Source organism: Equus asinus, chromosome 2, assembly GCF_041296235.1.
Source record: "Equus asinus isolate D_3611 breed Donkey chromosome 2, EquAss-T2T_v2, whole genome shotgun sequence".
NCBI classification, from domain to species: Eukaryota; Metazoa; Chordata; class Mammalia; order Perissodactyla; family Equidae; genus Equus; species Equus asinus.
The window spans coordinates 128,272,747-128,298,188 of NC_091791.1; the positions used below are offsets into that span (position 1 = coordinate 128,272,747).

The 25,442-nt window shown below is 36.3% G+C and overlaps 1 protein-coding gene across 14 annotated transcripts in view; it reads left to right on the forward strand.

The window, feature by feature from the left end:
• The window catches only part of MYO9A (myosin IXA), a 289,527-nt gene that overhangs the window by 26,805 nt on the left and 237,280 nt on the right, over positions 1–25,442 (forward strand). For all 14 annotated transcript variants that reach the window (XR_011498480.1, XM_070498757.1, XM_014849679.3 and 11 more), the window contains one exon: positions 20,664–21,574. Coding sequence is in view for 13 of the 14 variants with exons in the window: in XM_070498757.1 (XP_070354858.1) it covers positions 20,735–21,574 (840 nt within the window). In the remaining variant the exon portion in view is untranslated. The remainder of the gene's footprint in view (positions 1–20,663; positions 21,575–25,442) is intronic.

Consider the following 25,442-nt stretch of genomic DNA (forward strand, 5'->3'; position numbering starts at 1 on the left):
ACATAGTTGTGTATTTTTAGTTGTGGGTCCTTCTAGTTGTGGCATGTGGGACACCACCTCGGCATGGCCTGATGAGTGGTGCCATGTCCGCACCCAGGATTCGAACTGGTGAAACCCTGGGCCGCTGCAGCAGAGTGCACGAACCTAACCACTTAGCCACAAGGCCGGCTCTCTTAGTAGTATCTTTTGCAGAGCAGAATTTGATTTTAATAAAGTCTGATTTATCAGTTTTTTCTTTTTATGGCTTTTACTTTTGGTGTTGTATTTAAAAAGTCGTTTCCAGGGGCCAGCCCCCTGACCTCATGGTTAAGTTTGGCATGCTCCACTTCGGAGGCCTGGGTTCGTGGGTTTGGATCCCAGGTCCAGACCTACACACTCATCAGCCATGCTGTGGCAGCAACCCACATATAAAGTAGAGAAAGATTGGCACAGATGTCAGCTCAGGGCTAATCTTCCTCAGCAAAAAAAAAAAAAAAAAAAAAAAGAGTCATTACCAAACCCATGGTTATTTAGATTTTTCCCCTGTGCTATCTTCTAAGAGTTTTATGGTTTTTGTTTTACATTTAGGTCTGTGATCCATTTTGAGTTAAGTTTTCTGAAAGATGTAAGGTTTATATCTATATAAAATATTTTTTTGTGTGTGTAGACATCCACTTGTTCCAGCATTTGTTGAGAAGATTATCCTTTCTCCATTGAATTGCCTTTGCTCCTTTGTCAACAATCTGTTGACTACATTTGTGTAGGTCTGTTTCTGGGCTCTCTTTTCTGTTCCAGTAATCCGTTTGTTTTTTCCTTTGGCAATGTCAACTGTATTGATTACTGTAGCTTAGAAAAGATAAGTCTTGAAGTCTTGTCATTTGCTTCTCCAACCTTGTTTTTCTCCTTCAATATTATCATGGCTATTCTGGGTCTTTTGCCTTCCCATATAAACTTTATAATCAGTATATATTCACAAAATAACTTTCTGGGATTTTGATTGGGGATTGTGTTGAATCTGTAGATCAATTTGGGGAACGTTTGCATCTTAATAGTATCGAGTCTTTGTATTCTTGAGTATGGTATATCTATATATTGAGGTTCTCTTCAGTTTCTTTCAGCGGAGTTTCGTAATTTTCAGGTTAGAAGTCTTTCACATCTTTTTGCTAACTTTATTGTTAAATGTTTTTGATTCTATTATAAATGGTATTGTTTTTTAAATTTCATTTTTCCAGTTGTCTTGTTGTTACTTGATTTGTGTATATTGTACTTGTGTTATTTGAACTTGATAAGTTGTTAGTTTTAGTAGTTTGACTATTCCTCTGGATCCTCTGTGTATAAGATTGTGTTCTCTGAGAATAAAGATAGTTTTAATTCTTCTTTGTGACTTTAGTGCTTCCTGGCACTGGCTGTTATCTCTAATACAGTATTGAATAGAAGTGGTGAGAATGGACATACCCTTCTTGTTCCCAGCATTTTTCTTTCTTTCCTGCAGATCCAGACTTATATTCGAGATTATTCTCTTTCAGTCAGAAGACATTCCTTTAGTATTTCTTGTTTGTCTACTGGTGATGAGTTCTCTCAGCTTTTGTTTGTCTGAAAATATCTTTGTTTTAATCTTTGTATTTAAAGGATATTTTTGCAAGGTTTAGAATTCTAGGTTGTCAGTTTTTTTCTTTCAGCAATTAAAACATACTGTCAATTGTGGTCTAGCTTCTATTTTTGAGAACAAATCAGCTGTCATTCTTGTTACCCTGAATGTAATCTGTCCTTTTTCTTTGGATACTTTTAAGATTTTCTCTTTATTTTTAATTTTAAACAGTTTTATTAGATGTACCTGGGTGTAGTTTTCTGTTTGTTTATTTAGTTTGTTGTGTTTTTTGGGTCTGTGGGTTTATTTTTACATCAATTTTGGAAAAAATTCTGCCATTTTCTCCTGAAATATTTCTTCTGTACCATTCTCTTTTTCATCTCTTTCTAGACTGTTTGATATTGCCTCAGAGATCTCTGACTGTCTAATCCTAAACCTTTTTGTTTAATTCTTTTTTGTCTGTACTTTAGTTTGGGTAATTCTATTGATCTCTTGAACTCAGTGATCTTTTCTGTGTCTTATCTATTGTTAAGCCTATTCAGCATACTTTCTATTTCAGATATTGTATTCCTTTTTTTTTTAAGGAAGGTTAGCCCTGAGCTAACATATGCTGCCAATCCTCCTCTTTTTGCTGAGGAAGACTGGCCCTGAGCTAACATCCGTGCCCATCTTTCTCTACTTTTTTATATGTGGGATGCCTGCCACAGCATGGCTTGCCAAGCAGTGCCATGTCCTCACCCGGGATCCGAGCTGGTGAACCCTGGGCTGCCGAAGCGGAACGAGTGAACTTAACCACTGCACCACCGGGCCGGCCCCCAGATATTGTATTTCTTAATTTGAGAATTTCCATTTGGCTCTTTTATAGAGTTCCCATTTCTCTGCCAAAATATATTAAATCCATATTTTTCTCAAACATATCTTTATAACATTTATTTTAAACTCTGCTAATTCCCACATCTGGGTCATGTATGGGTTTTTTTGACTTTTTTCTCTTGCCTGTGCATCACATTTTTGTAATTTTTTGAACATCTTGTAATTTTTATTGTATGTGAATATTATATATAAAAAGAACTGTGAGAATGAAGTTTATAACTTTGCTTTTTCATTTCCATGATATAAACTATAGGGAGAATGATTAATTTTTTATTATTATCACACAGGAATACCTACTCAAATCTAACTTTCCATCAGTTAAATTTTTTTCTGGATTTCAGCTTTTATGAGTAAAAGCCAGGTGATGTGAGGACAAGTTTTTGTTTATGGCTGTCTTCTCACCACAAAGGCAGAGTTGAGTACAGTAGTTGGGATGAGACCATATGACCTATGAAGTTTGATGTATTTACTGTCTGGCCCTTTACAGGAAAACTTGCACTAGACCTGCACTAGACCATAATTAAATGCCGGTAAATAATATTGTAAGTTAAATAGCTTTCCCAGGTCACACAGCTACTTTTCTTTTCAGAATTTTGTGTAGAGTCTTTAATTTCAGCAGACTGTGATACCAGATTTACATATTACCTGTCATTGTTGGCATTTCCTGTTGGTTGCTTTCTGTTAGACACCTCAGTTCCATCTGTAAAAGTTGTCCAAACAGAGGAAGATAACTGTATTATCAGTGTTCCTTTTTTTTTTTTGCTTCCCTAAGGGCTTTTGCTATAAAATCGTTGCCATGATGAACCATTGCTAAACAGCTAATCTGAGCTATAGTTTACGTATTTGTTTGTTTCAAAATGTGGCTCTTCCTGATTTCTTCTTTCAGTTCTTGAGACTGTCATTGATGTTTTAATTTAGATTCCCTTGAGATGTGAATAGGAGTGATATGTTGGCTCTATGGAATAAATTTACTAGATCAGGGGGTATACCTAGATCTGAGGATTGTTGCCCAGTGCATTACTTGGTTATGATTCTTTGATGTTCCATGGACCCTGGTAATTGTGGTGGTAATTGGTTGAGATAGGTACACTTAGTGACTTTTCTTAGTTATAGGAGCCACTAAAATGATTTTTAAATAACTAAGGCAAATGTTGCAAGTTGTTGATCTTGGTATAGATCTTATGATCTTTACAGGTAAATACTAATTTAATGGAGGGTCACACTTGAAGAGTAGTTAGCAGTGGCTTAACTTTAGCTTCTGGGAACAGATGATTTACTATATCTCCACAGTGTCTTAATAGAGTAGTAACATTGATTACATAGTGATCTATGTAAAAGTAGATTACTAACCATGAATAATTTATAATAGGAAAGATAAGATGTCTTCTCATAGGTAGGTAGGTAATGGAATATTCAATAATAATAATAATAATAATAATAATAATAATGGTGCCTGCCGACACTTATATGCTGTTTACTATGTGCCAGATATTGTTTTAAGTTCTTTTTATATGTTAACTTATCTCTCAGACTAACCCCATTAGGAAATTGAAGTACATATCCAGACTTAACTAGCTACAACACAAACAGAACACAGAAATGGTCACATTTTATTTCTGTGATTTCAAATAGATAGATCCTTTATCTAATCTTATTTGACTTCATTTGCTGCTTGAAATACTTCTCTTTATGACCCTTCCTTTGCCTGGCGGTTTTCCTCTGCTTAGATATCTCATCTATAGAGCAGGCTGTTTATCCTTTGTTCTTCAGTTTCTTCATTTGAAAATTGTGATAATAGTGCTTACCTCCACAAAGTTGTTCTTAGATTTAATGACTCAAATGAATAGTTTGGCAGATAATAAGTATTCTAAGGGTTAACCATTATTACTATTATTACTGTGACTACTGTTACTAGTATGTGTTTTTAAGTCATTAGCTGCTCTATTTTTGACTTCCCTTCTTTCTCTGCTGGTCCACTAAACATTGGCAACCACATGGCTTGGTCATAGTTCCTTTTCTCTGTCTACAGTTTCTTTGTATGTGAGTTCATCTAGTCTGATGGCTTAAAATACCATCCATATGATGATGATTACCAGATGTGTATTATCTCTAGCCCTTTCCTCATTTGTTTTCCAGATTTGTATATCCGGTTGCTTGCATAATATTTCTACTTGGATATCCTATAGGTATTTTAGACTTAATGTGGCCAAAGGCATACTAAGCCATATTTTCCCCTCCCTTCCAAACAACAACAAAAATAACACCAACAAATGAACATAAACAAACTTGTTCTTCCTCCTCTTCCTCATTTTAGTAAATAGAACCACTGTTTACCAAGTTCTTTTCAGCCAGATAAACCTAGGTGTTATGTTTCTTTTCACGTCTAATCCATCAGTGAGTCCAGAATACATACCCAATCTGTCTACTTCTTTTTGTCTCCACTGTTACTACTCTTTCCAACAGCCATTATCTTTTGCCTGGACTACTACAACAACCTCCTAACTAGTCTCCCTGCTTCTGCTTCTTCCTCCCTCCCTTTTCTAATCTATTCTTTTTTTTTTTTTTCTTTTTTTTGAGGAAGATTAGCCCTGAGCTAACATATGCTGCCAATCCTCCTCTTTTTGCTGAGGAAGACTGGTCCTAAGTTAACACCCGTGCCCATCCTCCTCTACTTTATATGTGGGACGTCTGCCACAGCATGGCTTGCCAAGTGGTGCCATGTCTGCACCTGGGATCCGAACCAGCGAACTCCAGGCCACCGAAGTGGAATGTGCACACTTAACTGCTGTGCCACTGGGCCGGTCCCTAATCTATTCTATTTCAAGCAATTGGAGTCATCTTTTAAAAACAAATTATGTCATATCATTCCCCGTATATGAAAAAACAAAACAATACTCAGAGGCTTTCTATTCCATTTAGAGTAAAATCACATACTGCAAGCTACTACACAATCCAACCCCTTCCTACCTCTGACCTCATACTCACCGTTTTCCTTTCTGTATACTTTCTTCAGCCACACTAACCTCCTCTCTGTTTCTCAGCCATACCAAGTTTATTTCTGCTTTAGACATTTTGCACTACCTGTTCCTTTGAACCTGGAGTATTTCTTCCATATGTTAGCACAGTTGGTACCTTCGTGTCATATAGGCTTCTCTTCACTTCCCAGAAGCTTCACTGAGTGCTACTGATAACTAAAATAGCATACCTAAGCCCTCTACTATAATGACAGACAAACTACTGCCCACGGGCCAAATCCGGCAGGTGGCCTATTTTTGTACTGTCTGAGAGCTAAAAATGGTTTTTACATTTTTAAACATTTAAAAGAGTAGAACAAAACACACAAAAAACTCAAATATGTGACGGAGTTTATGTGACCCACAAGTGTAAAATATTAACTGGCCTTTTACAGAAAAAGAACCCATTGCTATCTAAAATTACTTTGTTCATTTGCTTCCTTAGTATTTGTTTGTTTGTTTGTTTTTGAGGAAGATTAGCCCTGAGCTAACATCTGCTGCCAATCCTCCTATTTTTGCTGAGGAAGACTGGCCCTGAGCTAATATCCGTGCCTATCTTCCTCTATTTTATATGTGGGATGCCTGCCACAGCATGGCTTGCCAGGTGATGCCATCTCCGCACCTGGGATCTGAACTGGCAAACCCCGGGGCCAACGAATCAGAACGTGTGCACTTAACCCCCGCGCCACTGGGCCGGCCCTGTTTCCCTAGTATTTTTTGAGCTTAGGATGCTTAATTGTTGAAGAGTTTTGAAATGTCAGTTAAGTTGTCTGGACTGAAGGAATTAAGCAACAGTAGTTAATAAAAGGAATATTAGAGTCATTGTTAAAAGGATAGAAAAGCAAGACAGATAAAAAATGTAGTAGAGACAAAGACTAAACAGTCTGAGACTGCTCCCAAAGTGGATGCGAAGAGATGATCTGTTAAAAGGATTTATTGCTCGTGTGACTCTGAAAGCCCCTTAGAATCATTCATACAGAGGATTCATATTTGAGTTTAAAGTATACCTGTGAAACTATTCAAATCATTAGAAGTATGCACATCTGAAAAACCACTGAGTACCTGAAAGATGTCATATTATGGAAGCATGTGTTCCATAGGCAAAGTAGTAGAGTTGAAAGATATTCTTAGGCTAAGTTTCTAAATAAGTGCTGAACTCTTGTTGCAGAAGCTTAAGAATTGGAAAGTGATGCTGAGTCTCTGCATTTTGGTGTCCATTTTATAGTCATTGAGTATATGTATCTTGTCAAGATTGCCAAAATATACAGACATTTATGGAGCTCATAAGTGGATCAACCCATAAATAAACTCCCCTAGTCTCTGATTCTTAATGAAAGTCAAAGGAAGGGGTGCTCAAAAGGAAGGATGTCTTAAAAGAAACTGAAGGAATGAAAATTTATGAATACGTGAATTAAGAAAAAGGAGAAGTCTCTCTGTTTTGTTTTGCTTTTGCTCCCTTATTTTCTGGTGAGTATAAGCAATATATGTTTCTAGTGTCTAACACTGTACTCCTCTACTCTCCTATTTCAGCAGCCTGATAAGTAGTTTACCACAAATTATATAATTGCTTATGAAATCCTTTTATATTTTTGATTCTGTTGATAGTGGGGATTGTGAGCTATGACCCTTTATAATAGAGTTTCACATATTTATTCAAAAAAGATTTTTTGAAATAAAAACACTGCCCTCAACAAGCCTATAGATTAGTAGGGGATACCACCAGATATGCACTAAGCAATTAGATATAGAATTTTGGAGTTCAGTGGCAAGGCAAGCTCAAACATCACTACTGCAAAGAAGCCTTCCTTAGGACCTCAGTGTGTCTCTTAGTTTCCCCTTATTTACCAGTCTCTATGTTAGAGAAAATGTGATGCTGAGGTGTAGTAGGGTCAGAAGACTTGACTTCTGCTCTCTAAGAGCTTATGATTTCATGGAGGAGATAAGACATGTACCTTATCAACTATAATAGAAGGCAATTTATGAAAGGCAAAGTAACATAGCAGTTAAGAACCGAAATTCTCGGGGGCCAGCTCCGTGGCCAAGTGGTTAAGTTCGCGTGCTCTGCTGCAGTGGCCCAGGGTTGGGATCCTGGGCGCAGACATGGCACTGCTCGTCAGGCCACGTTGAAGTGGCGTTCCACATCCCACAACTAGAAGGACCTGCAACTAAAAATATACAATTATGTACGGGGGGGTATGGGAAGATAAAACAGAAAAGAAAAAAAAGATTGGAAATAGTTGTTAGCTCAGATGCCAATCTTTAAAAAAAAGAAAAGGAACCTAAATTCTAGGGCTAGACCACTGAAGTCCAAATCTTGCCTCTGCCATTCACTGGCCTGTAACCTTGGATAAATGGCAGCCTCCATGTGCTTCAATTTCTTGATCTGTAAAATGGGGATAATAATAGGACACATTTAATTAGTATTGTTATGAAGATTAAATGATTTAAGCATGTAGTAAATGCTATATGAATGTTTCTTACCATTATTATTAATCATCATCATGTTTCTTATTTGTGCTAAGTGTAGCTTATTGGTTAAGCAACTGGGACCTGGTTTCTAATCCCGGATCGCCCACATACTAGTTATATTATCTTGGGAACATCACATAACCTCTCTGGAATTGGTTTCTTCATCTGTAAATGAGGGTAATAGGACACATTTCTTATTAAGTGAGGTAGTACATAGAAGGCACATAACACAATGTCTAGCTGTATATGTTCAATAAAGAGGAGATTTTTTTTTTAAAGCTGTGAATGAAATAAGGTGTTACAGTATTTCAGAGAAGTAAAGTACTGCTGAGATACAGCTCATTCCTGAGCTCATAGGAGTCACTAAATGCATGTTCACTTAATACGTTTATGTAGAGAATGAGAGCCTAGGGAGGAAAGCTGTTTGAAGAATAGTTTTCTTTCCATGAGGACTGTGGAAGGGTGATTTGATAGTCTTGTAGGCAGATATCATTGAACTAGTAAAAGGAAACCTCAGAATAAATAACCTAGAAAAGAAAATCATTTATAATTTTCTTTTCTTTTCCAATTGCAAATAGACTTTTTGTATTTTCTTTAAGAATTCTGAAGAACTGTAGGATTCTTAGTCTGTCAAACTGTGCATTGTATTGTAATTATGAGTATCTATGCATTTTATGTAATTAAACTTGAGGGGGTTTCTACAGAATAGAAAATTTGCCGAGTAAAACTATACAAAATTTCTTTTATAGCCTTAAAAGACTTTTATTAGAATAAGTAAATATTTTGAAGCTCTGCAATTTTATTACCTAAATTGATAAAAGCACAGAAGCTTCATAAGTAGTCCATCCATATTATATTGGTGTATTAGGGAAAAATCTCATTTTACAAACAATGGAAATATATCTTGTAGAGGGAGAGATTTTAAGTTAAGATTCATGTTTTTGTTACAGTCTGATCTCCACATGGTGTCTTAGTAGAATGGCAAAAGATCGGTTTGTTTTGAAACTGTTAAAATAAGGTCATGTTTTAACTATTTGGACTGGTATTTTAAATTAGATGCTAAGTTTTGTACTTTCCCTGGGATTTAGTGATTATAGTATGGTGTAATTTTGAGACATTCTTAACTTATACGGTAATAGCAATATTAGACTGATAAGCAACATTTATTACATGAATACCATTTTAACTTCAAATAACCAGTCTCATTAGTTACGCTAAAGTTTTTCCTTCCTTTTTTTATTGAGATATGACATAGAGTAAAGTGCATGAGTCTTCAGGTTCACAGTTTAAAAATTATGTGTATATACCTAGTCATCCACCATCCAGATCAAGATATAGAATGTTTATAAAACTATATAAGGCTTCCTTTTGTGCCCTACCTCCGTAACTCCCCCTCCCCTAAAGGTAGCCATGCTTCTGAAGTTTGTAACCATAGATTTATTTTGCCTGTTTGTGAACTTCATATAAATGGGATAATTTAGTATGTATCTTTTTGTATCTGGCTTTTTTCACTTAACTTTATGTCTATGAGATTCATGTTGTGTGTATCAGCAATTTGTCCTTTTTTAATATTGGAATAATGGAATATATTGTATTCCGTTTATTTTATTATTGATGGATATTTTGATTGTTTTCATTTTTTGGCTATTATTTTATGAATGAAGCTGCAATGAATGTTCTTGTACATATCTTTTCATGGGCATAAACCATTTTGGTTGAGGTTTGGTAGCATCCCATTGTGATTTTGATTTGCATTTCTCTGATGACTAATGATGTTGTGTTAGTTAACTATTACTGCTTAAGAAACAACCTGATAATGACCAGTGGTGTACAGCGGTAAGTATTTATTTCTCCGTCATGATTTTGTGGGTCAGCTGGGACAGCTCTGCTTTGTGTATCTCATCTTCCTACCGGGACTGGTAGGCTAGATGAGGCATGTTCTCATGGTGGTGGCACAAGTACAAGAAGGCATAGCTAGCTGGCCAAACATATTTCAAGACCTTGTTTGTGTCATGTCTGCTGACCTCCTATTCTTCAAACTAAGTCATGTGGCTTAGCCCAAATTTAAGGGATGGGGAGATACACTTCTCCAATAGACATGAGGGTAGGTGGTGAATATTTTTGAACAATAATCTAATCTGTCACAGATGTTGAGTTGTTTTTCATGTCTTTATTGGCCATTTGGATATCCTCTTTTCTTAAGAGCCACTCTTCCATATATATTGTGAGATATACTTACTGTATCAGCAGCATTGATTACCTCCTTAGGAAAGGACTTTGAATTACTTGCTCACCTTTAAAGCCAGACATTGTCAAATTATTGTTGAAAATAGCTCTTACAGGAAGTCAAGTAAAGTGGGATATATACTGAAAATAGATGAGAAAGTTAGTGGAAAAAAAGCTATGGAGAAGTTTAATAAAATGACTGTCTTAAGCAATAAAAATGATTGCTAAAATACATGAATTAATGTGTATGTGAATTTGTTTATTCCTTTACCAAGTGTCTTTTTGAGCTGTGGATACCTGTGATGAAAAAGATGAAGTCTTTTATTGTTCAGTGGGCAAGTCAGACAATAAACAAAAAAACAAACAAATACTAATATAATTCCAGGTAGTGTATCAAGTTTCTGATTAAATATAAGTCGAGATAAGGAGAATAGAGTGGGGATAGAGGGTTATTTTAAAGAGGGTAGTAAAGAAGCCTGTTTGAGGAGTTGGCATTTGAGCAGAGACCTCAATGATAAGAAAGAAGGTCCAGGCAGAGGGAGCAGGAAGGAAGTGTAAAGGTCCTGAAGCAGGAATAAGCTTAACACAGAAAAAAGACCAGTGAGGCTCTAGTGGAGTAGAGTGAGGGAAAGATGAAGTTAAGTCACAGTGAGAGGTTTCAATTTTATTTGTTTTGTGGAGAGCCATTGAAAGTTTTGAATAGAAGAGTGGCATGATCTGATTTACCTTTAAAAAGGATGACTCTGCCTGTTGTGTGTAAAACAGACGGTAGTGGAACAATGATAGAAGCAAGATTTATCATACTCCTTCACTAACTCAGATGATAGAATGACAGTGGGCTTGAACTAAGTGCTAGAGATAGGAATGGTAAAAAAAATGGTTAGATTCACAATGTATTTTAAAGGCCGACCAATAGTACTTATTGATGGATTGAATATAAGAGAAATCTCCTTACAGGGGAGGGGTTGGAAAACTTTGTGGTAATGCATTAGTCAGGGAAGGCTAACTGCTGTAACTAGACACACCCTGAATATCAGTGGCTCTACACGATAAAAGTTTGTTTCTTATTTATATCACAGTAAAATGTAGGTACATGGGGATGGAGTGTTGGTGGGTGCTCTTCTCTATGTGGTCTTTTGGGACCCAGGGTCCTTCCATCTAGCGGCTCTATATCCCTTTGGATCTTAGAGCTTTCCCCTGGATCCTCTCCATTCTTGCAGCAGACAAGGAAAGGCTCACCCTTTTTTTAGGGGCCCTTATTTGGCTCAGCCTGAAGGAGATGTGTATCATCCTTGCCCACATACCATTGGCTTAGGACGTGGTCAGATGACCACATGTAACTAACTGTAAGAAAGGTTGGGAAATATAGTCTAGTTGTATGCCTGGGAAGAGGAGGCAATGGTTTGAAAAAAGAGTATCTGGGGACTTTTGGGGAAAAAAAATCATTACAAAACACATAGTTTGCAAAGTTTAAAAATACGAATATTTATAAATCTAAGTAAGTTACATATATGTTTATAAATGTGGTTGTACATTAGTATGGTAATAACTATATTGATTTGTAGAACATTTTAATTGTAAGTACCAAAAAATGAAGAAACATGAATATTAGGTCTTGAACACCACTTTCCCAGAGTTATTTTTCTAAAATAAGTTTGAAATAGTAGCTCTCTCCCCATGAAATTTACAGCTGTACACAAATCAGTATTGTTTTCTCGAATGGATCCTGCCTTGACAGTAGAATGTTCTCTTTTTTTTTTTTTTGAGGAAGATTAGCCCTGAGCTAACAGCCGCCACCAGTCCTCCTCTTTTTGCTGAGGAAGATTGGCACTGAGCTAACATCTTTGCCCATCTTCCTCTATTTTATATGTGGGATGCCTGGCACCACATGGCTTGATGAGCTGTGCTGGGTCTGCACCTGGGATTCAAACTGGTGACCCTGGGCCGCCACAGCAGTGTGTGCAAACTTAACCGGTATGCCACCAGGCTGGCCCCAGACAGTAGAATGTTCTCTTTTTAATATGTACTGGTGAGGCCTTTGCTTTGAGTTATTTTATTCTTCAGTGAAGCTAGATTTTATTTTTTAGACATGCATTTGCCTGATTCTATTCTTCCACTCCTCTTGTTACTGAATGATAATTAATGATCCTGCTTACTAACATTCATCAGTAGATCCCTATGATAAAGCAAGTATAAAGAGAGAGGATACTTTTTTTTTCTTCTTGGAAAATAACCTTGAGAACTTGATCAAAAAGTAAAAACAACAATCTAGAATCTTTGAAAATTAAATTTTGTTAGCACACAGACACAAAACTGCATTAAAAATCTTTGGTCATTTCTTTTTATCTTTTTAACTGAACTTCCAATTTAAAGGAAACTCTGTATTCCCTGACTGTTTTCTGTCTTTGCCACAGTTTTCCTCTGTAATTAGTCCCTTCTAACTCAGTCCAGTGAATAACATCATAAGCTGGCCTATTCGGAACCACACCCTACTGACCACAGCAACTGTCTCACCACATTGTTTCCCTCTGTTAGCATATACTTTTGAAGTAACTACCTTGGGATAGGGAATAAAAAGTGTTAAATAATTTTCTTCATAAAAGATATAGCAATGTCTGATTGCTATATAAGTGCCAGTAATGTGCTTAATTCTTTATATGTGTAGTTTTATTCTCACAGTCAGTCATTTATCCTCACGTCATCATTGAGTAATCTCCTTTTTCCCTGCTGATTTGAAATGCTATCTTTATCATAAAGTGTTTTCATAGATTTTTTTGCTTTTTAAGCCTTAATTTTCTGATTTGAAAGGTAATTGTTATTCCCTGTCTCAGGAAAGTGCTGTTCAACTCGAATGAGGTAATGCATGTCGAACTTAGTTTTTGATGAAAACTATAAAGGAAAATTTTGAAGATGTCCCCAAAGCCTATTTTTTTGGTACATTTTTAATATATGTGTACCTTTACATACAATTACATATTGTATGTTTTTTTATTTGACATTATATTGTACATTCCTTTCCATATTTGTGCATGGCTGACATTGTAAATATCTTTCACTATCCAAATCTGTTTAATTCTTCAGTTTGGATAGTGAAATTTGGATGTCAGGGGGTACTGCCTTGGAATCTATTTGGTTACCCAAGTTTGGGTAGCAAATAGCATGATAGTGAAGGAACAATCTAAAAGTTTATTCAAATATATCTGGTTCCTAAATTTAGATTGTGAGGTTTTTCGATGTCAGGAATTTGGATAACAAGGGGTACCTATATTTTCAAAGGGAATTGCACTGAAATGCTACCTGTTGTAGTGGGCTCTTTTGATTGTAGAGAACAGAAAACCAACTCAGAGTGATGCAGGGAATAAAAGAGGATTGATGGGCACACTTAACAAGGAAGTTCAGTGATTGAGTTTATTTGAAGCACAGCTGGATTCAGTGGCCCAAACAATATTGATATGCTGTGTGTGTTAGTTCATTTTCTTTTACTGCAGAGAGGCTTATTCTGTGTATTCAGGGAAGATGGCTGCCCATAGCTCTAGGTTTACATTGTTCTAGATTAGCAACCATAGTAGGAAAAAAATGCTTCTTTCCTAATAGTTACAGCAGTGTTCCAGTGTAGAATGTCAGTGAGCAGGGGGAATGCAGTGTAGAATGTACTGTTCCTAGGGGGAATGGAATAAACTGATTGACTGGCCTGGGTCACAGCTAATACCAGCTTCCCCCGTGACTAGGGGATGAGGTCAGTCCATTCAAACTGTGTCAAATCACAGGAGAGGAGAAGTAATTCTTCAAAGGAAAACACAGCACTTTCATCAGAAGAAGGTGTAGATTACCTACCAAAGCAGATATTAGGGCAGACTAAACTGATAGCTGTCCATGTCCCAGTGCTACAGTGTGTCATCTGATACCTCATTTCTTCCATTACCTTTTCTTCAATTGATATACTACAAAATATTTCTTCTTTCAGCACCCAGTTTGGCTTTTACCAGGCATTGACTTACTGTAGGTAAAAGTGGGCTCCTACATCCTGTCTAGTGATGATCAGCTGACATGCACTCTTGTCATGTCTTATGTAAAGCTGTTTCTCAGCCCATCAGCCCATCTTCTTTTTTTTTTTTTAATTCTTTCAAAAGAGAGATATAGTGTCTTTTTTTCTTTCTGGGAGAGGTACCCGTCCACTTTTGACCTAAGTCTCATTTAGTCTTGTTTACCAAAGAACTTTAGCTCACCACTTAGACCTTTCCTTTTTTACTTTTCTGCTTGCTTCTATTTATAACTGAAAGATGTGCTCCCAAGCCCTCTAGTTAATAAAAATTTCATTCACACTCCTTTTCTTTCTTGCAGATTTGATTAACTGCTTAGTCTGCTTACTTGCCAAACTATCACTTCCTCCTTAACTTCTTATAGTTCTTTCAGTTTCCTGCTTTTCAGGGTCACCAGTGGTATCCAGAGACCTTTGTTTCAGGCCTAAACCTACAATTGTAGTATGTAAGAGCTAAAAGGGTCCTAAGAGGTATTTAACCTAACTTTCTTTTTCTATTTTGCTTGATATTATTTTGATTATACCAACTTTATTTTTGTTAGAATTTACATGAGATATCTTCTATTTTTTTACTTTCAGATTTTGTACCCTTATACTGTAGGTATGTGTCTATTGAAGACAGCATGTAGTTGGATTTTAAAAATCTGGTCTGACGATCTTTGTTTTTTAACTGGAGCATTTACACTTAATACAGTTGCTGATTTATTTAGTTTGCTTTCCGTTTGTCCCATCTGTTCTCACCCCCACCCCCATTTCTTGCCTTCTTTTGAATTGACTGTTTTTTATCATTCCACTTTTTTACTATGCTAGTTGGGAAGTTATATTTTTTTCCTCTTTTTTAGTAATTAGCCTAGAATAGAGGTTGACCAACTTTTTCTTTTAAGGGCCACATATGTTTGTGGATCATATGGTTTCTGCCACAGGTGCTCAGTTCTGCCACTGTAGTGCAGAAGCATCCATGGATAATAGATAATGGCATGAATTATAGGTAGAGGACTAGGTAAAATCATTCAGATAAAAAAGCGCTGGGTTGAGACCGGAAACTGGGGGAATATTTTTATTTTTAAGTTGAGGTAGTGGAAAAAGAGCTGTAAGAGTGAATAAAAAAAAAGATCGAGCCTATCAGGAAGATTATAAGAAAAATAATTCTTTTGTGAGGGCAGTTTCAAGATTGAGAAGATGGCCACCTTAATCAAATGCTGTAGTATGGGATGTTAAGATGAAGATTGAGAGAAGAGGGCTTTGGATTTGGCAACTTTATGCTAACTGGTGACATTTTCCGAGCACATTGGCAGTAGCTCACTATGTGGGACGAGTGGTGAGGGAGTGGAGAGTAGAAATACAGACCACTGATTCCCAAATACTATTCTGTAGACCAGCAACAAGAGAATTGCCTATGTTTCCCAACCTCAGAACCATTATTGGGCCTAGAAATGTATATTTTTAAAAACGTTTTCCAGAAGATTGTGATAAATGCTCATGGCTTGCTGTCAAGATGGATTTGTGAGTGCTATTTTGAGGCAATCCATTTTTTCCAAACATAAAGCAATGATTGATAAAGTAAGGAAAATAGAAAACCAAACTGACATAATGGGGCTCAAAAAAGATAAACATTTACGTATCTCAGGTAATAGAACACAAAGCAATGAGTGGGGCTATGGCTGCAAACCTGCATGTAAAGCAGCTGAGGTTTTGGCTTCTTTGAGCTAATGAGGAGGTGTCATTGGAATTGGGCTCCTTGTTGGAAACCACGGGTCAGGATAGGTAGGGTTTACTCTGTTGAAAAACATATTTCTGAGATTAGTTCTAGGGCTGCCGTATTGTACATCTTTAGAGATCAGACTGTAGTTAGGCAATGTGTCTCTTGCAGTAGTGCAGGGCAGAGCCTGCTTGACTGTAAGGAGTAGTTTTGCTGCTGACTGCTGCCGTAGGCCACAGTATATGAAACCTATACCTAAGGATTCAGGAGGACACAAACATGGCTTTACAACTAGGAACCTGCCAGCTCAGAGCATATCTTCACTGTTACTGCATGACAGATCTCCTGATTTGAATGGATCAACTGTAAGAAAAATATTTATAAGATAATTGGGGAAATTGGACACTGACCAGTAATACTAAAAATTCTTAGTTTTTCAAGATGCAATTAATGGTATTTCAATTGTTTTACAAAAAAGTAGGAAATAGTAGGTTCTTGATAAATGTATGAAAAACAAAAAAAATATCTTCCATCAAAAAGTGCACCTGGGTGCCAGCCCAGTGGCATAGTGGTTAAGTTCATGTTCTCCGCTTCTGCAGCCAGGGGTTTATGAGTTCGGATCCCAGGATTGGACCGACACACTGCTTGTCAAGCCATGCTGTGGTGGCATCCTACATATAAAATAGAGGAAGATTGGCACAGATGTTAGCTCAGGACAGTCTTCCTCAAGCAAAAAGAGGAAGACTGGCAACGGGTGTTAGCTCAGGGCCAATCTTCCTCACCAAAAAAAAAAAAAAAAAAAAAGTGCACCTGTAAATGTAAATTCTGAAACAAATTAGGCCATCTAATTCTGAGAAAGATATGAAAGCAATCAGAAGAGCAGTTCACTCTGGATGACATCATAATGTTAGTCTGAAAAATATCAAATTATATATTTAGGATTTTCAAGGAGATAAGTGAAGGAGTAGTATCCCTTAAATTAAAACAATTATGAAATTTAAATCAGTAGAAAAAAGAACTGGTGGATATGAAAATGACAAACCTTAGAAGTGAAAAATAGTGTAATTTAAAAACAACAACAACGTGGTATTCACAAATGGGGAGTCAATAGCATGTCAGATTTTTCCAGTATTAATCTTTCAAATCAATGCACTGTCTATCAAAATGCCGAAAGTTTTTTTCATGAGAATTGATGTGCTGATCATAAGATTCTCATAGTAGAGTAAATGGCTAGAGTAACATTAAAGAAACAAATTGAGATTCAAAAATTACAGAGCTATAATAATTAAGACAGGCTCAGGGATAGACAGACAGACTAGTGGAACAGAGTACAGAGCCCAGAACAGATTGATATTTATATGGAATTTGCCACATGATGAATATAGCATTATAAATCAGTTGGGAAAGAGTAGGTTCTTCATTGTGGTGCTGGTTCAATTACTGATCTGAATTGATGTGAAAATAGTTGAGAGCCATGTCTCACAGCATACATGAAAATAAATTTTATATTTATTAAAAAGATGTAAATGAGAAAAGCAAAACTTAGGCCTTTTAGAAGAAAATATAGGATAATAACTTTATGTCCTCAAGATAAGGAAGGATTTTTAAAAACTATACCAGGAGATAATACTTACAGAGCCATTAGAACCAGATTGCCTGCTTCAAATCAAAACTTTCTCACATTCTAGTTATGACTTTGGGCAAGTTACATAATCTTTTTGTGTTTTCTCATTTGTAAAATGAGGAGGAGGATGATAAAAACAGCCTGCAAGAAGGAATTGTGAGGATTAAATTAAATAATCCATGTGAAATGCTTAGAAAAATGACAGTACAAATAAACACACAATAAGAGTTAACTCCACTTGTTGTTAATGTTGTTTATTAAAAAAGAAATAATTTATAACCTTTAAAGGATTGATAAATTTGACTACTAGAAATAAAATCTTTGAAAGCTGACCCCGTGGCTGAGTGGTTAAGTTCGAGTGCTCCACTTTGGCGGCCCAGGGTTTCGCCAGTTCGGATCCTGGGCGTGGACATGGCATCGCTCATCAAGCCATGCTGTGGTGGCATCCCACATGCCACAACTAGAAGGACCCACAACTGAAAATATATAACTGTGTACTGGGGGCACTTTGGGGAGAAAAAAAAATCTAAAAGAAAAAAAAAACCCTCAAAAAAAGAGAGAAAAACTTCTCTATAACAAAGGGCAGTGTAAACAAAATAGAAAGATAAGCCGCTGATTGGTAGGTGATGTTTGTCACACATTCAACTGAAAATTGATGAATATCCAGGATATATGAAAAACTCATTCAAACCAATTAGGAAAAGACAACTCAAAAAGGGAAAATGAATAAGCAACTTAGCTCAAATGGCAAATAAGAGTTGCTTATCCTCACTAGTAATCAGGTAAATGCAAATTAAAGTAATAAGATAGCTTTTTACACTTATAGAGGCAGAAAATCAAGTCTGACAATACTAACTTTTGGTAAGGAGGCAGAGAAATGTGAGCTCTTGTTATACTGACTGAAATAATCAGTTGGTACACCTATTTTGGAGGACATTTTGTTAATGTCTAGTAAATTTTTTTTCTTTTTGCTTTTTCTCCCCAAATCCTCCCAGTACATAGTTGTATATTTTTTAGTTGTGGGTTCTTCTAGTTGTGGCACGTGGGACTGACTCAGTGTGGCCTGACGAGCGGTACCCTGCCTGTGCCCAGGATCTGAACCAGTGAAACCCTGGGTCGCTGAATTGGAGTGCGTGAACTTAACTACTTGGCCACAGGGCCGGCTCGGCCCCATCTAGTAAATTTGAAGAGGCTTAAAGCCCAGCAATTCCCCTCCTAGGTGTAAAGCTCAGAGAAATTCTAGCAAAGGCACCTGAAGAGACATGTATTAGAATTACGGCATTGTTTTAATAGTGTTCTATTGGAAACATTCTAGGTGTTCAGTAAAAGGACAGTAGATTGATAAATTGTGGTGTAATCATACAAAGGGATTTAAAAAATAAATCCTGTATTTTTTAGAGCATTTTTAGGTTCACAGCAAAATTGAGTGGAAGGTACAGAGACTTGCCATATACTCCCTGCCGGCCCCCACCACATGCATAGCCACCCCTGTTATCAACATCCCCCACCAGAGGGTGCATTTGTTTCGATTAATGAATCTACATACAATGGCATATTATTTGGCAGTTAATGAACTTTACATACATCACCATTTATACATAGAAAAGACAATATTAAGTTAAAGTGAGATGCAGACTATTAAATATAGTATGATACCATTTTTTTTAAAGCTTACAAAACTGAAACTGTACTATATATAGTTTAGGGAGACCCACATATATAATAAAAATATAAAAACATGTATGGGAATAATACCAGCCTCAGGATAGTGATTACCTCTGCAGAGCAATGGAAGAAGCTTTAACTATATCTCTGATATTTTTTATTTGATTTTAAAATGATGTGGGGGAATTATAGCAGTTTTCAAACTTGTTGAATTTGGATGATAGATATATGGCTGCTTTTTATATGTTCTGTAATATTCTCTGTGTTTAAAACGTCGTCTAGGAAAAAGATGAAAAACAAAGTTTCTTCATTAGAGGACTTTGACAAATATGTAATAGTATGAGAGAGAAGTAAATGAAGGTATTTTTCTTTTTTTTTTTTTAATAACCGCATCTTTATATGTTAAAGGATGAAATAAGTAAAAAGGGAAAGATTGCTAACTCATGACGGTGGTTTTTCGATGGGGCAGGTTACTGATGGAGATGATAAGAAATGGGTTTTATTAGCCCTGGAAAGGATGTGGGACATATTTTCTCTCTTGACAGGAATGGAAGAACAGAGATGAGATGAAAATAGGAATACATTTTGAGTTGGAAAAGTCATTTAAAGGAAGTTACTATTTTCTCAGTGAGGTATAAAAGTTGAAATCATTCTTCTAGAGGTGTGGTATGTGAGGTTGGAGAAGATTGGAAGAATATGCAGAATACTGTAAGGAATGAAATAAGGTTAGATAAAAAGGTGGGATTGAAGGACAAGGGAAGGTTGAATAAAATTTATAATGGTGCCTAGTTTATGATTTTGTCAGCTTTGTTCAGCAAGCCGGGGGCAGGATCTTTTTGTTGCCTCCCTTACCTCTTCACCTTGGGGAAAGTGGAGAGTGAGAGCCAGAAGTCCTTGAAAATATGTCTGTTCTTTGGCAGGTTTCTCTCATTGTTATCTTAGTTATAACTTCAACTAGTTTAATTTCTGTTTATCTGATCTCATCTTCTTACTGTTTTTAATTTCACAAAATTTTTACTCCGTTGGTGGCATTCTTTCTTGATTTTTTTAAGTATGAGAGCTTTTGGGTCCAGGGTGATTAGATTTGTGTGTTTATTCTGTCCATCTTAATCCAGTCTTCACTGAGGCTCTTTAAATATAAAAAAAGAACTTGATTATGATCCCAAGTACTTTTAGAAACATTTGAGATAGTAGGGGGCAAAATAAATTCTTTGTACTCTTTGGATTTTGAATTGTTAATAAAACATTGAAAAAATTTTTTGGTAAGTTGCTATTTTAGAAGGTTTTCAGATCTGCACAATAAAATGTAATGCTACGTGGTCTCAATGAGACTGTTTTCAAGACTGTTCCTATACTGAGAGAAGAGTTAGGATTTTGTGTTCTAAAAGATGTAATCAACATGATTGTTAATCCTGCCTTTCTTGAGCATCGGAAAGCAATGATTGTCTAATATGACTTCTAAATGTTTCGCATCTTTTATATTACAGTTCTTTTGCCACGAAAATGGTTTGCACAGTCTTGAACACGTACTATCCATGCTGATGGGACAGGATCCAATATGAATATAAATGATGGAGGAAGACGACGCTTTGAGGATAACGAACATACATTACGTATATATCCTGGGACAATTTCAGAAGGGACAATCTACTGTCCAATTCCTGCCAGAAAAAACTCCACAGCTGCTGAGGTGATTGAATCTCTCATAAACAGGCTTAATCTTGACAAAACAAAATGTTACGTACTAGCAGAAGTAAAGGAATTTGGTGGAGAAGAATGGATACTCAATCCAACAGACTGTCCAGTTCAGCGAATGATGTTGTGGCCCCGAATGGCTCTGGAAAATCGCCTGAGTGGAGAGGACTACCGCTTTCTTCTGAGAGAAAAAAACCTTGATGGATCAATCCATTATGGTAGTCTTCAGTCATGGCTCCGGGTAACAGAAGAACGTCGCAGGATGATGGAACGGGGTTTTCTTCCACAGCCTCAACAGAAAGACTTTGATGATTTATGTAGTTTACCTGATTTGAATGAGAAAACTCTCTTAGAAAATCTACGATATCGCTTTAAGCATGAAAAAATTTATACGTATGTTGGCAGTATTCTAATAGTTATTAACCCATTCAAGTTTCTTCCTATTTATAACCCCAAATATGTCAAAATGTATGATAACCACCAACTGGGAAAACTTGAGCCGCACATTTATGCTGTGGCTGATGTAGCTTATCATGCTATGCTTCAGCGCAAAAAGAATCAGTGTATTGTGATTTCTGGAGAGAGTGGTTCCGGGAAGACTCAAAGCACAAACTTTCTTATTCATCACCTTACTGCTCTCAGTCAGAAAGGATTTGCCAGTGGTGTAGAACAGATTATTCTTGGAGCTGGACCAGTACTTGAGGTAAGTGTGTAGAAATAGTTTTCTTACTCTTAAACATATCTTAAAAAATTAAAATTTGGTAGATGTGAGAAAATGAAACTAAACAAGAGGTATAGGCATCATTTTTAGTTATCAAGGAAAACCGGAAGATGGGAAAGCAGAAAAGGCAATGTGGAAGATTGAGTGTGACAGTGGCAATATTTTTTTCAAAGGATGTCTTTGGGTCATAGTGATGCAAAAGAAAGATCATTGGAGTCATATGTATACCCTTGTAAAGGGGGTTATACCAGGGGCAAGACTCCCAGTAACCGGGTTGTGGAAGTAGGTGGTTGGGGAAAATATTCTTGTCAGTATATTTCTGTCTTTGCAAACTTAACATCTGTGTCTAGCGTAGAAATTCCAAGGGTTCACTTTTGAAAATGTGTAAAATATGGGAAAAATTTTTAGTTTTGTAATGTTTTAGAAGTAGTACTATCAAGGGTAGCAAGGAAAGAGAATGTATTATTTTTGTTTTAGAGCTGAAAGAAAAAGGTAATATTTCTTAGTATTTTGTTTAAGAGAGATTTTTGTGAGGTATAATTGAGCTATAGTAAATTACACATATTTAAAGTGTATAATTTGATAAATTTTGACCTGTATATATACTCATTATAAACCACTACCGAAGTCGAGATACTGAACATATCTTTTATTCCAGAAGTTTCCTCATATCTCTTTGTAATCCCTCTCTCACACGCCTTCCAGCCCACTTATCTACAAGAAACCACTTAAGTGTTTTCTGTCACTATAGATTAGTTTTTTTCCCTACAATTTTGTATAAATGGAATCATATAGTATATACTCTTTTATGTTTGACTTCTCTCACTCAGTATAATTATTTTGAGATTCATCCATGTTGTGTGTGTCAATAATTCATTCCTTTTGCTAAGATAGTATCCATTGTATGGGTATACCACTCTTTGTCCATTCACCTGTTGATGGACATTTGGGTTGTTCCAGTTTGGGGCTGTTACACTTAAAGCTGTATGTAAGTCTTTGTGTGGATGTACACTTTCTTTTTTCTTGGGTAAATACCTAGCAGTGGAATTTTTTCCTAGGTGAAAAGTGTATGTTTAACTTTTTAAGAAACTCCCAAACTTTCCAAAGTGATTGTACATGCCATTTTATATTTCCACCAAGCAGTGTATAACAGTTCCATTTACTCCATATCCTTGCTAACCCTCAGTATAGTCACTCTTTTTAATTTTAGCCTTTCTAATAAGTATATGGTGATATCTCATTGTGGTTTTAATTCTATAGTGACTAATGACGTGAACACCTTTTCACGTGTTTATTTGTCGTCATTATATCTGCTTTGGCTAAGTGTCTGTCAGAATCTATTGCTAAACTTGTTACTGGGTTTTCTTATTGTTGCATTTTGAGAGTTCTTTGTGTATGCTGGGTGCAAATCCTTTATCACATACATATTTTGCACACATTTTCTCCCAGATTTAACCCTCTCTTAGTAATACCTTTTGAAGAGCAGAATTAAAAAATTTTCTCGAGATATAATTGATGTATAACATTGTATTAGTTTAAGGCATACAACATAATGGTTTAATATATGTTTATATTGTGAAATGATTACCACAATAAGTTTATTCAACATCCATCACTTGATAGAATTACAAATTTTTTTTCTTGAGATGAGAACTTTTAAGATTTACTGTCTCAGTAACTTTCAAATATAGAATACAGTACTTTTTTTTTTTTTTTTAAAGATTGGCACCTGAGCTGACATCTCTTGCCAGTCTTCTTTTTTTCTTCTTCTCCCCAAAACCCCTAGTACATAGTTGTTTATTCTAGTTGTAGGTCCTTCTGGTTGTGCTATGTGGGACGCCGCCTCAGCATGGCTTACTGGGTGATGCCATGTGTGCACCCAGGATCCAAACTGGCAAAACCCTGGGCCTCCGAAGCAGAGCATGTGAACTTAACCACTTGGCCACGGAGCCGGCCCCCTATAATACAGTACTGTAGTCATCATACTGCACGTTACATCCCCAGAACTTATTTATCTTATTAACTGAAAGTTTATACCTTTTGATCACCTTCACCTGTTCCCCCCTCCTGCAACCACCAATCTTCTCTCTGTTTCTGTGAGTTCAATTTTTTTAGATTCCACATATAAGTGAGATTGTATAGTATTTATCTTTTTCTGTCTGACTTATCTCACTTAGCATAATGCCCTCAAGGTCTATCCATGTTGTCTCAAATGGCAAGATTTCCATCTTTTTTTATGACTGAATAATATTCCATTTTAGATACATACCACATCGTTTTCATTTCTTCATCTGTCAACGCACACTTAGGTCTCCATATCTTAGCTATTATGAATAATGCTGCAGTGAACATGGGAGGTGCAGAAATCTCTTTGAGATAGTGATTTCATTTCCTTCAGATAGATATTCAGAGTGGAACTGCTGGATTGTATGATCTATTTTTTAATTTTTTGAGGAACCTCCATTCTGTTTTTCATAGTGGCTGTGCCGATTTACATTCCCACCAACAGTGCACAAGCGTTCCCTTTTTTTTACATCCTTGCTAACAATTTTTTTTTTGTCTTTTGGATGAAAGCCCTTCTAGCAGGTGCGAGGTTGTATCTCACTGTGGTTTTAATTTGCATTTCCCTGATGATTAGTGATGTTGAGTACCTTTCCGTGCACCTCTTGGCCATCTGTAGGTCTTTTATGGAAAAATGTCTATTCAGTTCCTCTGCCCATTTTGTAATCAGGTTGTTTGTTTTTTTGCTATTGACTTGTATGAATTCTTTATATATTTTGGATGTTAACCCCTTATGAGTTATATGATTTGTAAATATTTTTTCTCATTTGTTAGGTTGCCTTTTCATTTTATTGATGATTCCTTTGCTGTGCAGAAGCTTTTTAGGTTGATGTAGTGCCACTTGTTTATTTTGCTTTTGTTGCCATTGCTTTTGGTGTCAAATCTGAAAAATCCAAGACTGATATCGTACCCCCTGAATTTTCTTCTAGGAGTTTATGGTTTCAGATCTTACATTCAAGACTTTAATCCATTTGAGTTGATTTTTTGTGTGTGTGGTGTAAGATAGAAGTCCAGTTTCCATCTTTTGCATGTGACTGCCCAGTTTTCCCAGCACCATTTATTGAAAAGACTATCCTTTCCCCATTGTGTATTCTTGGCTCCTTTGTCGTCAAATAATTGACCATATATGCATGGGTTTATTTCTGGGTGCTCCATTTTTTTTCATTGATTATATGTCTGTTTTCATGCCAATACCATACTGTTTTGATTACTGTTGATTTTTATTATAGTTTGAAATCAGAAGTGTGATGCCTCCAGCTTTGTTCATCTTTCTCAAGATTGCTTTGGCTATTTGGGGTCTTTTGTGGCTCCATACAAATTTTAGGATTGTTTTTTCTGTTTCTGTGAAAAATGCCATTTTGATAGGAATTGCATTAAATCTGTAGATTCCTTTGGGTAGTATGGAGATTTTAACAATATTAATTCTTGCAATCCTTGAGGACAGAATATCTTTCCATATATTTGTCTTGTTCAGTTTCTTTCATTAATGTCTTATAGTTTTCACTGTATATCTTTCATCTTTTACTTCTTGGTGAAATTTCTCCCAGTTTTAACCCTCTGTTAAAAGTACCTTTTGAAGGGCAGAATTTAATTTTTTTTTCTTTTTTTGTGAGGAAGATTTTTCTTCTTTTTGCTTGAGGAAGATTGCCGCTGAGCTTTACCAGTCTTTACATCTTTACCAGTCTTTCTCTGTTTTGTATGTGAGATGCCACCACAGCATGGCTTGATGAGCGATGTGTATGTCCACGCCTGGGATCTGAACCTGTGAACTCTGGGCCTCTGAAGCCAA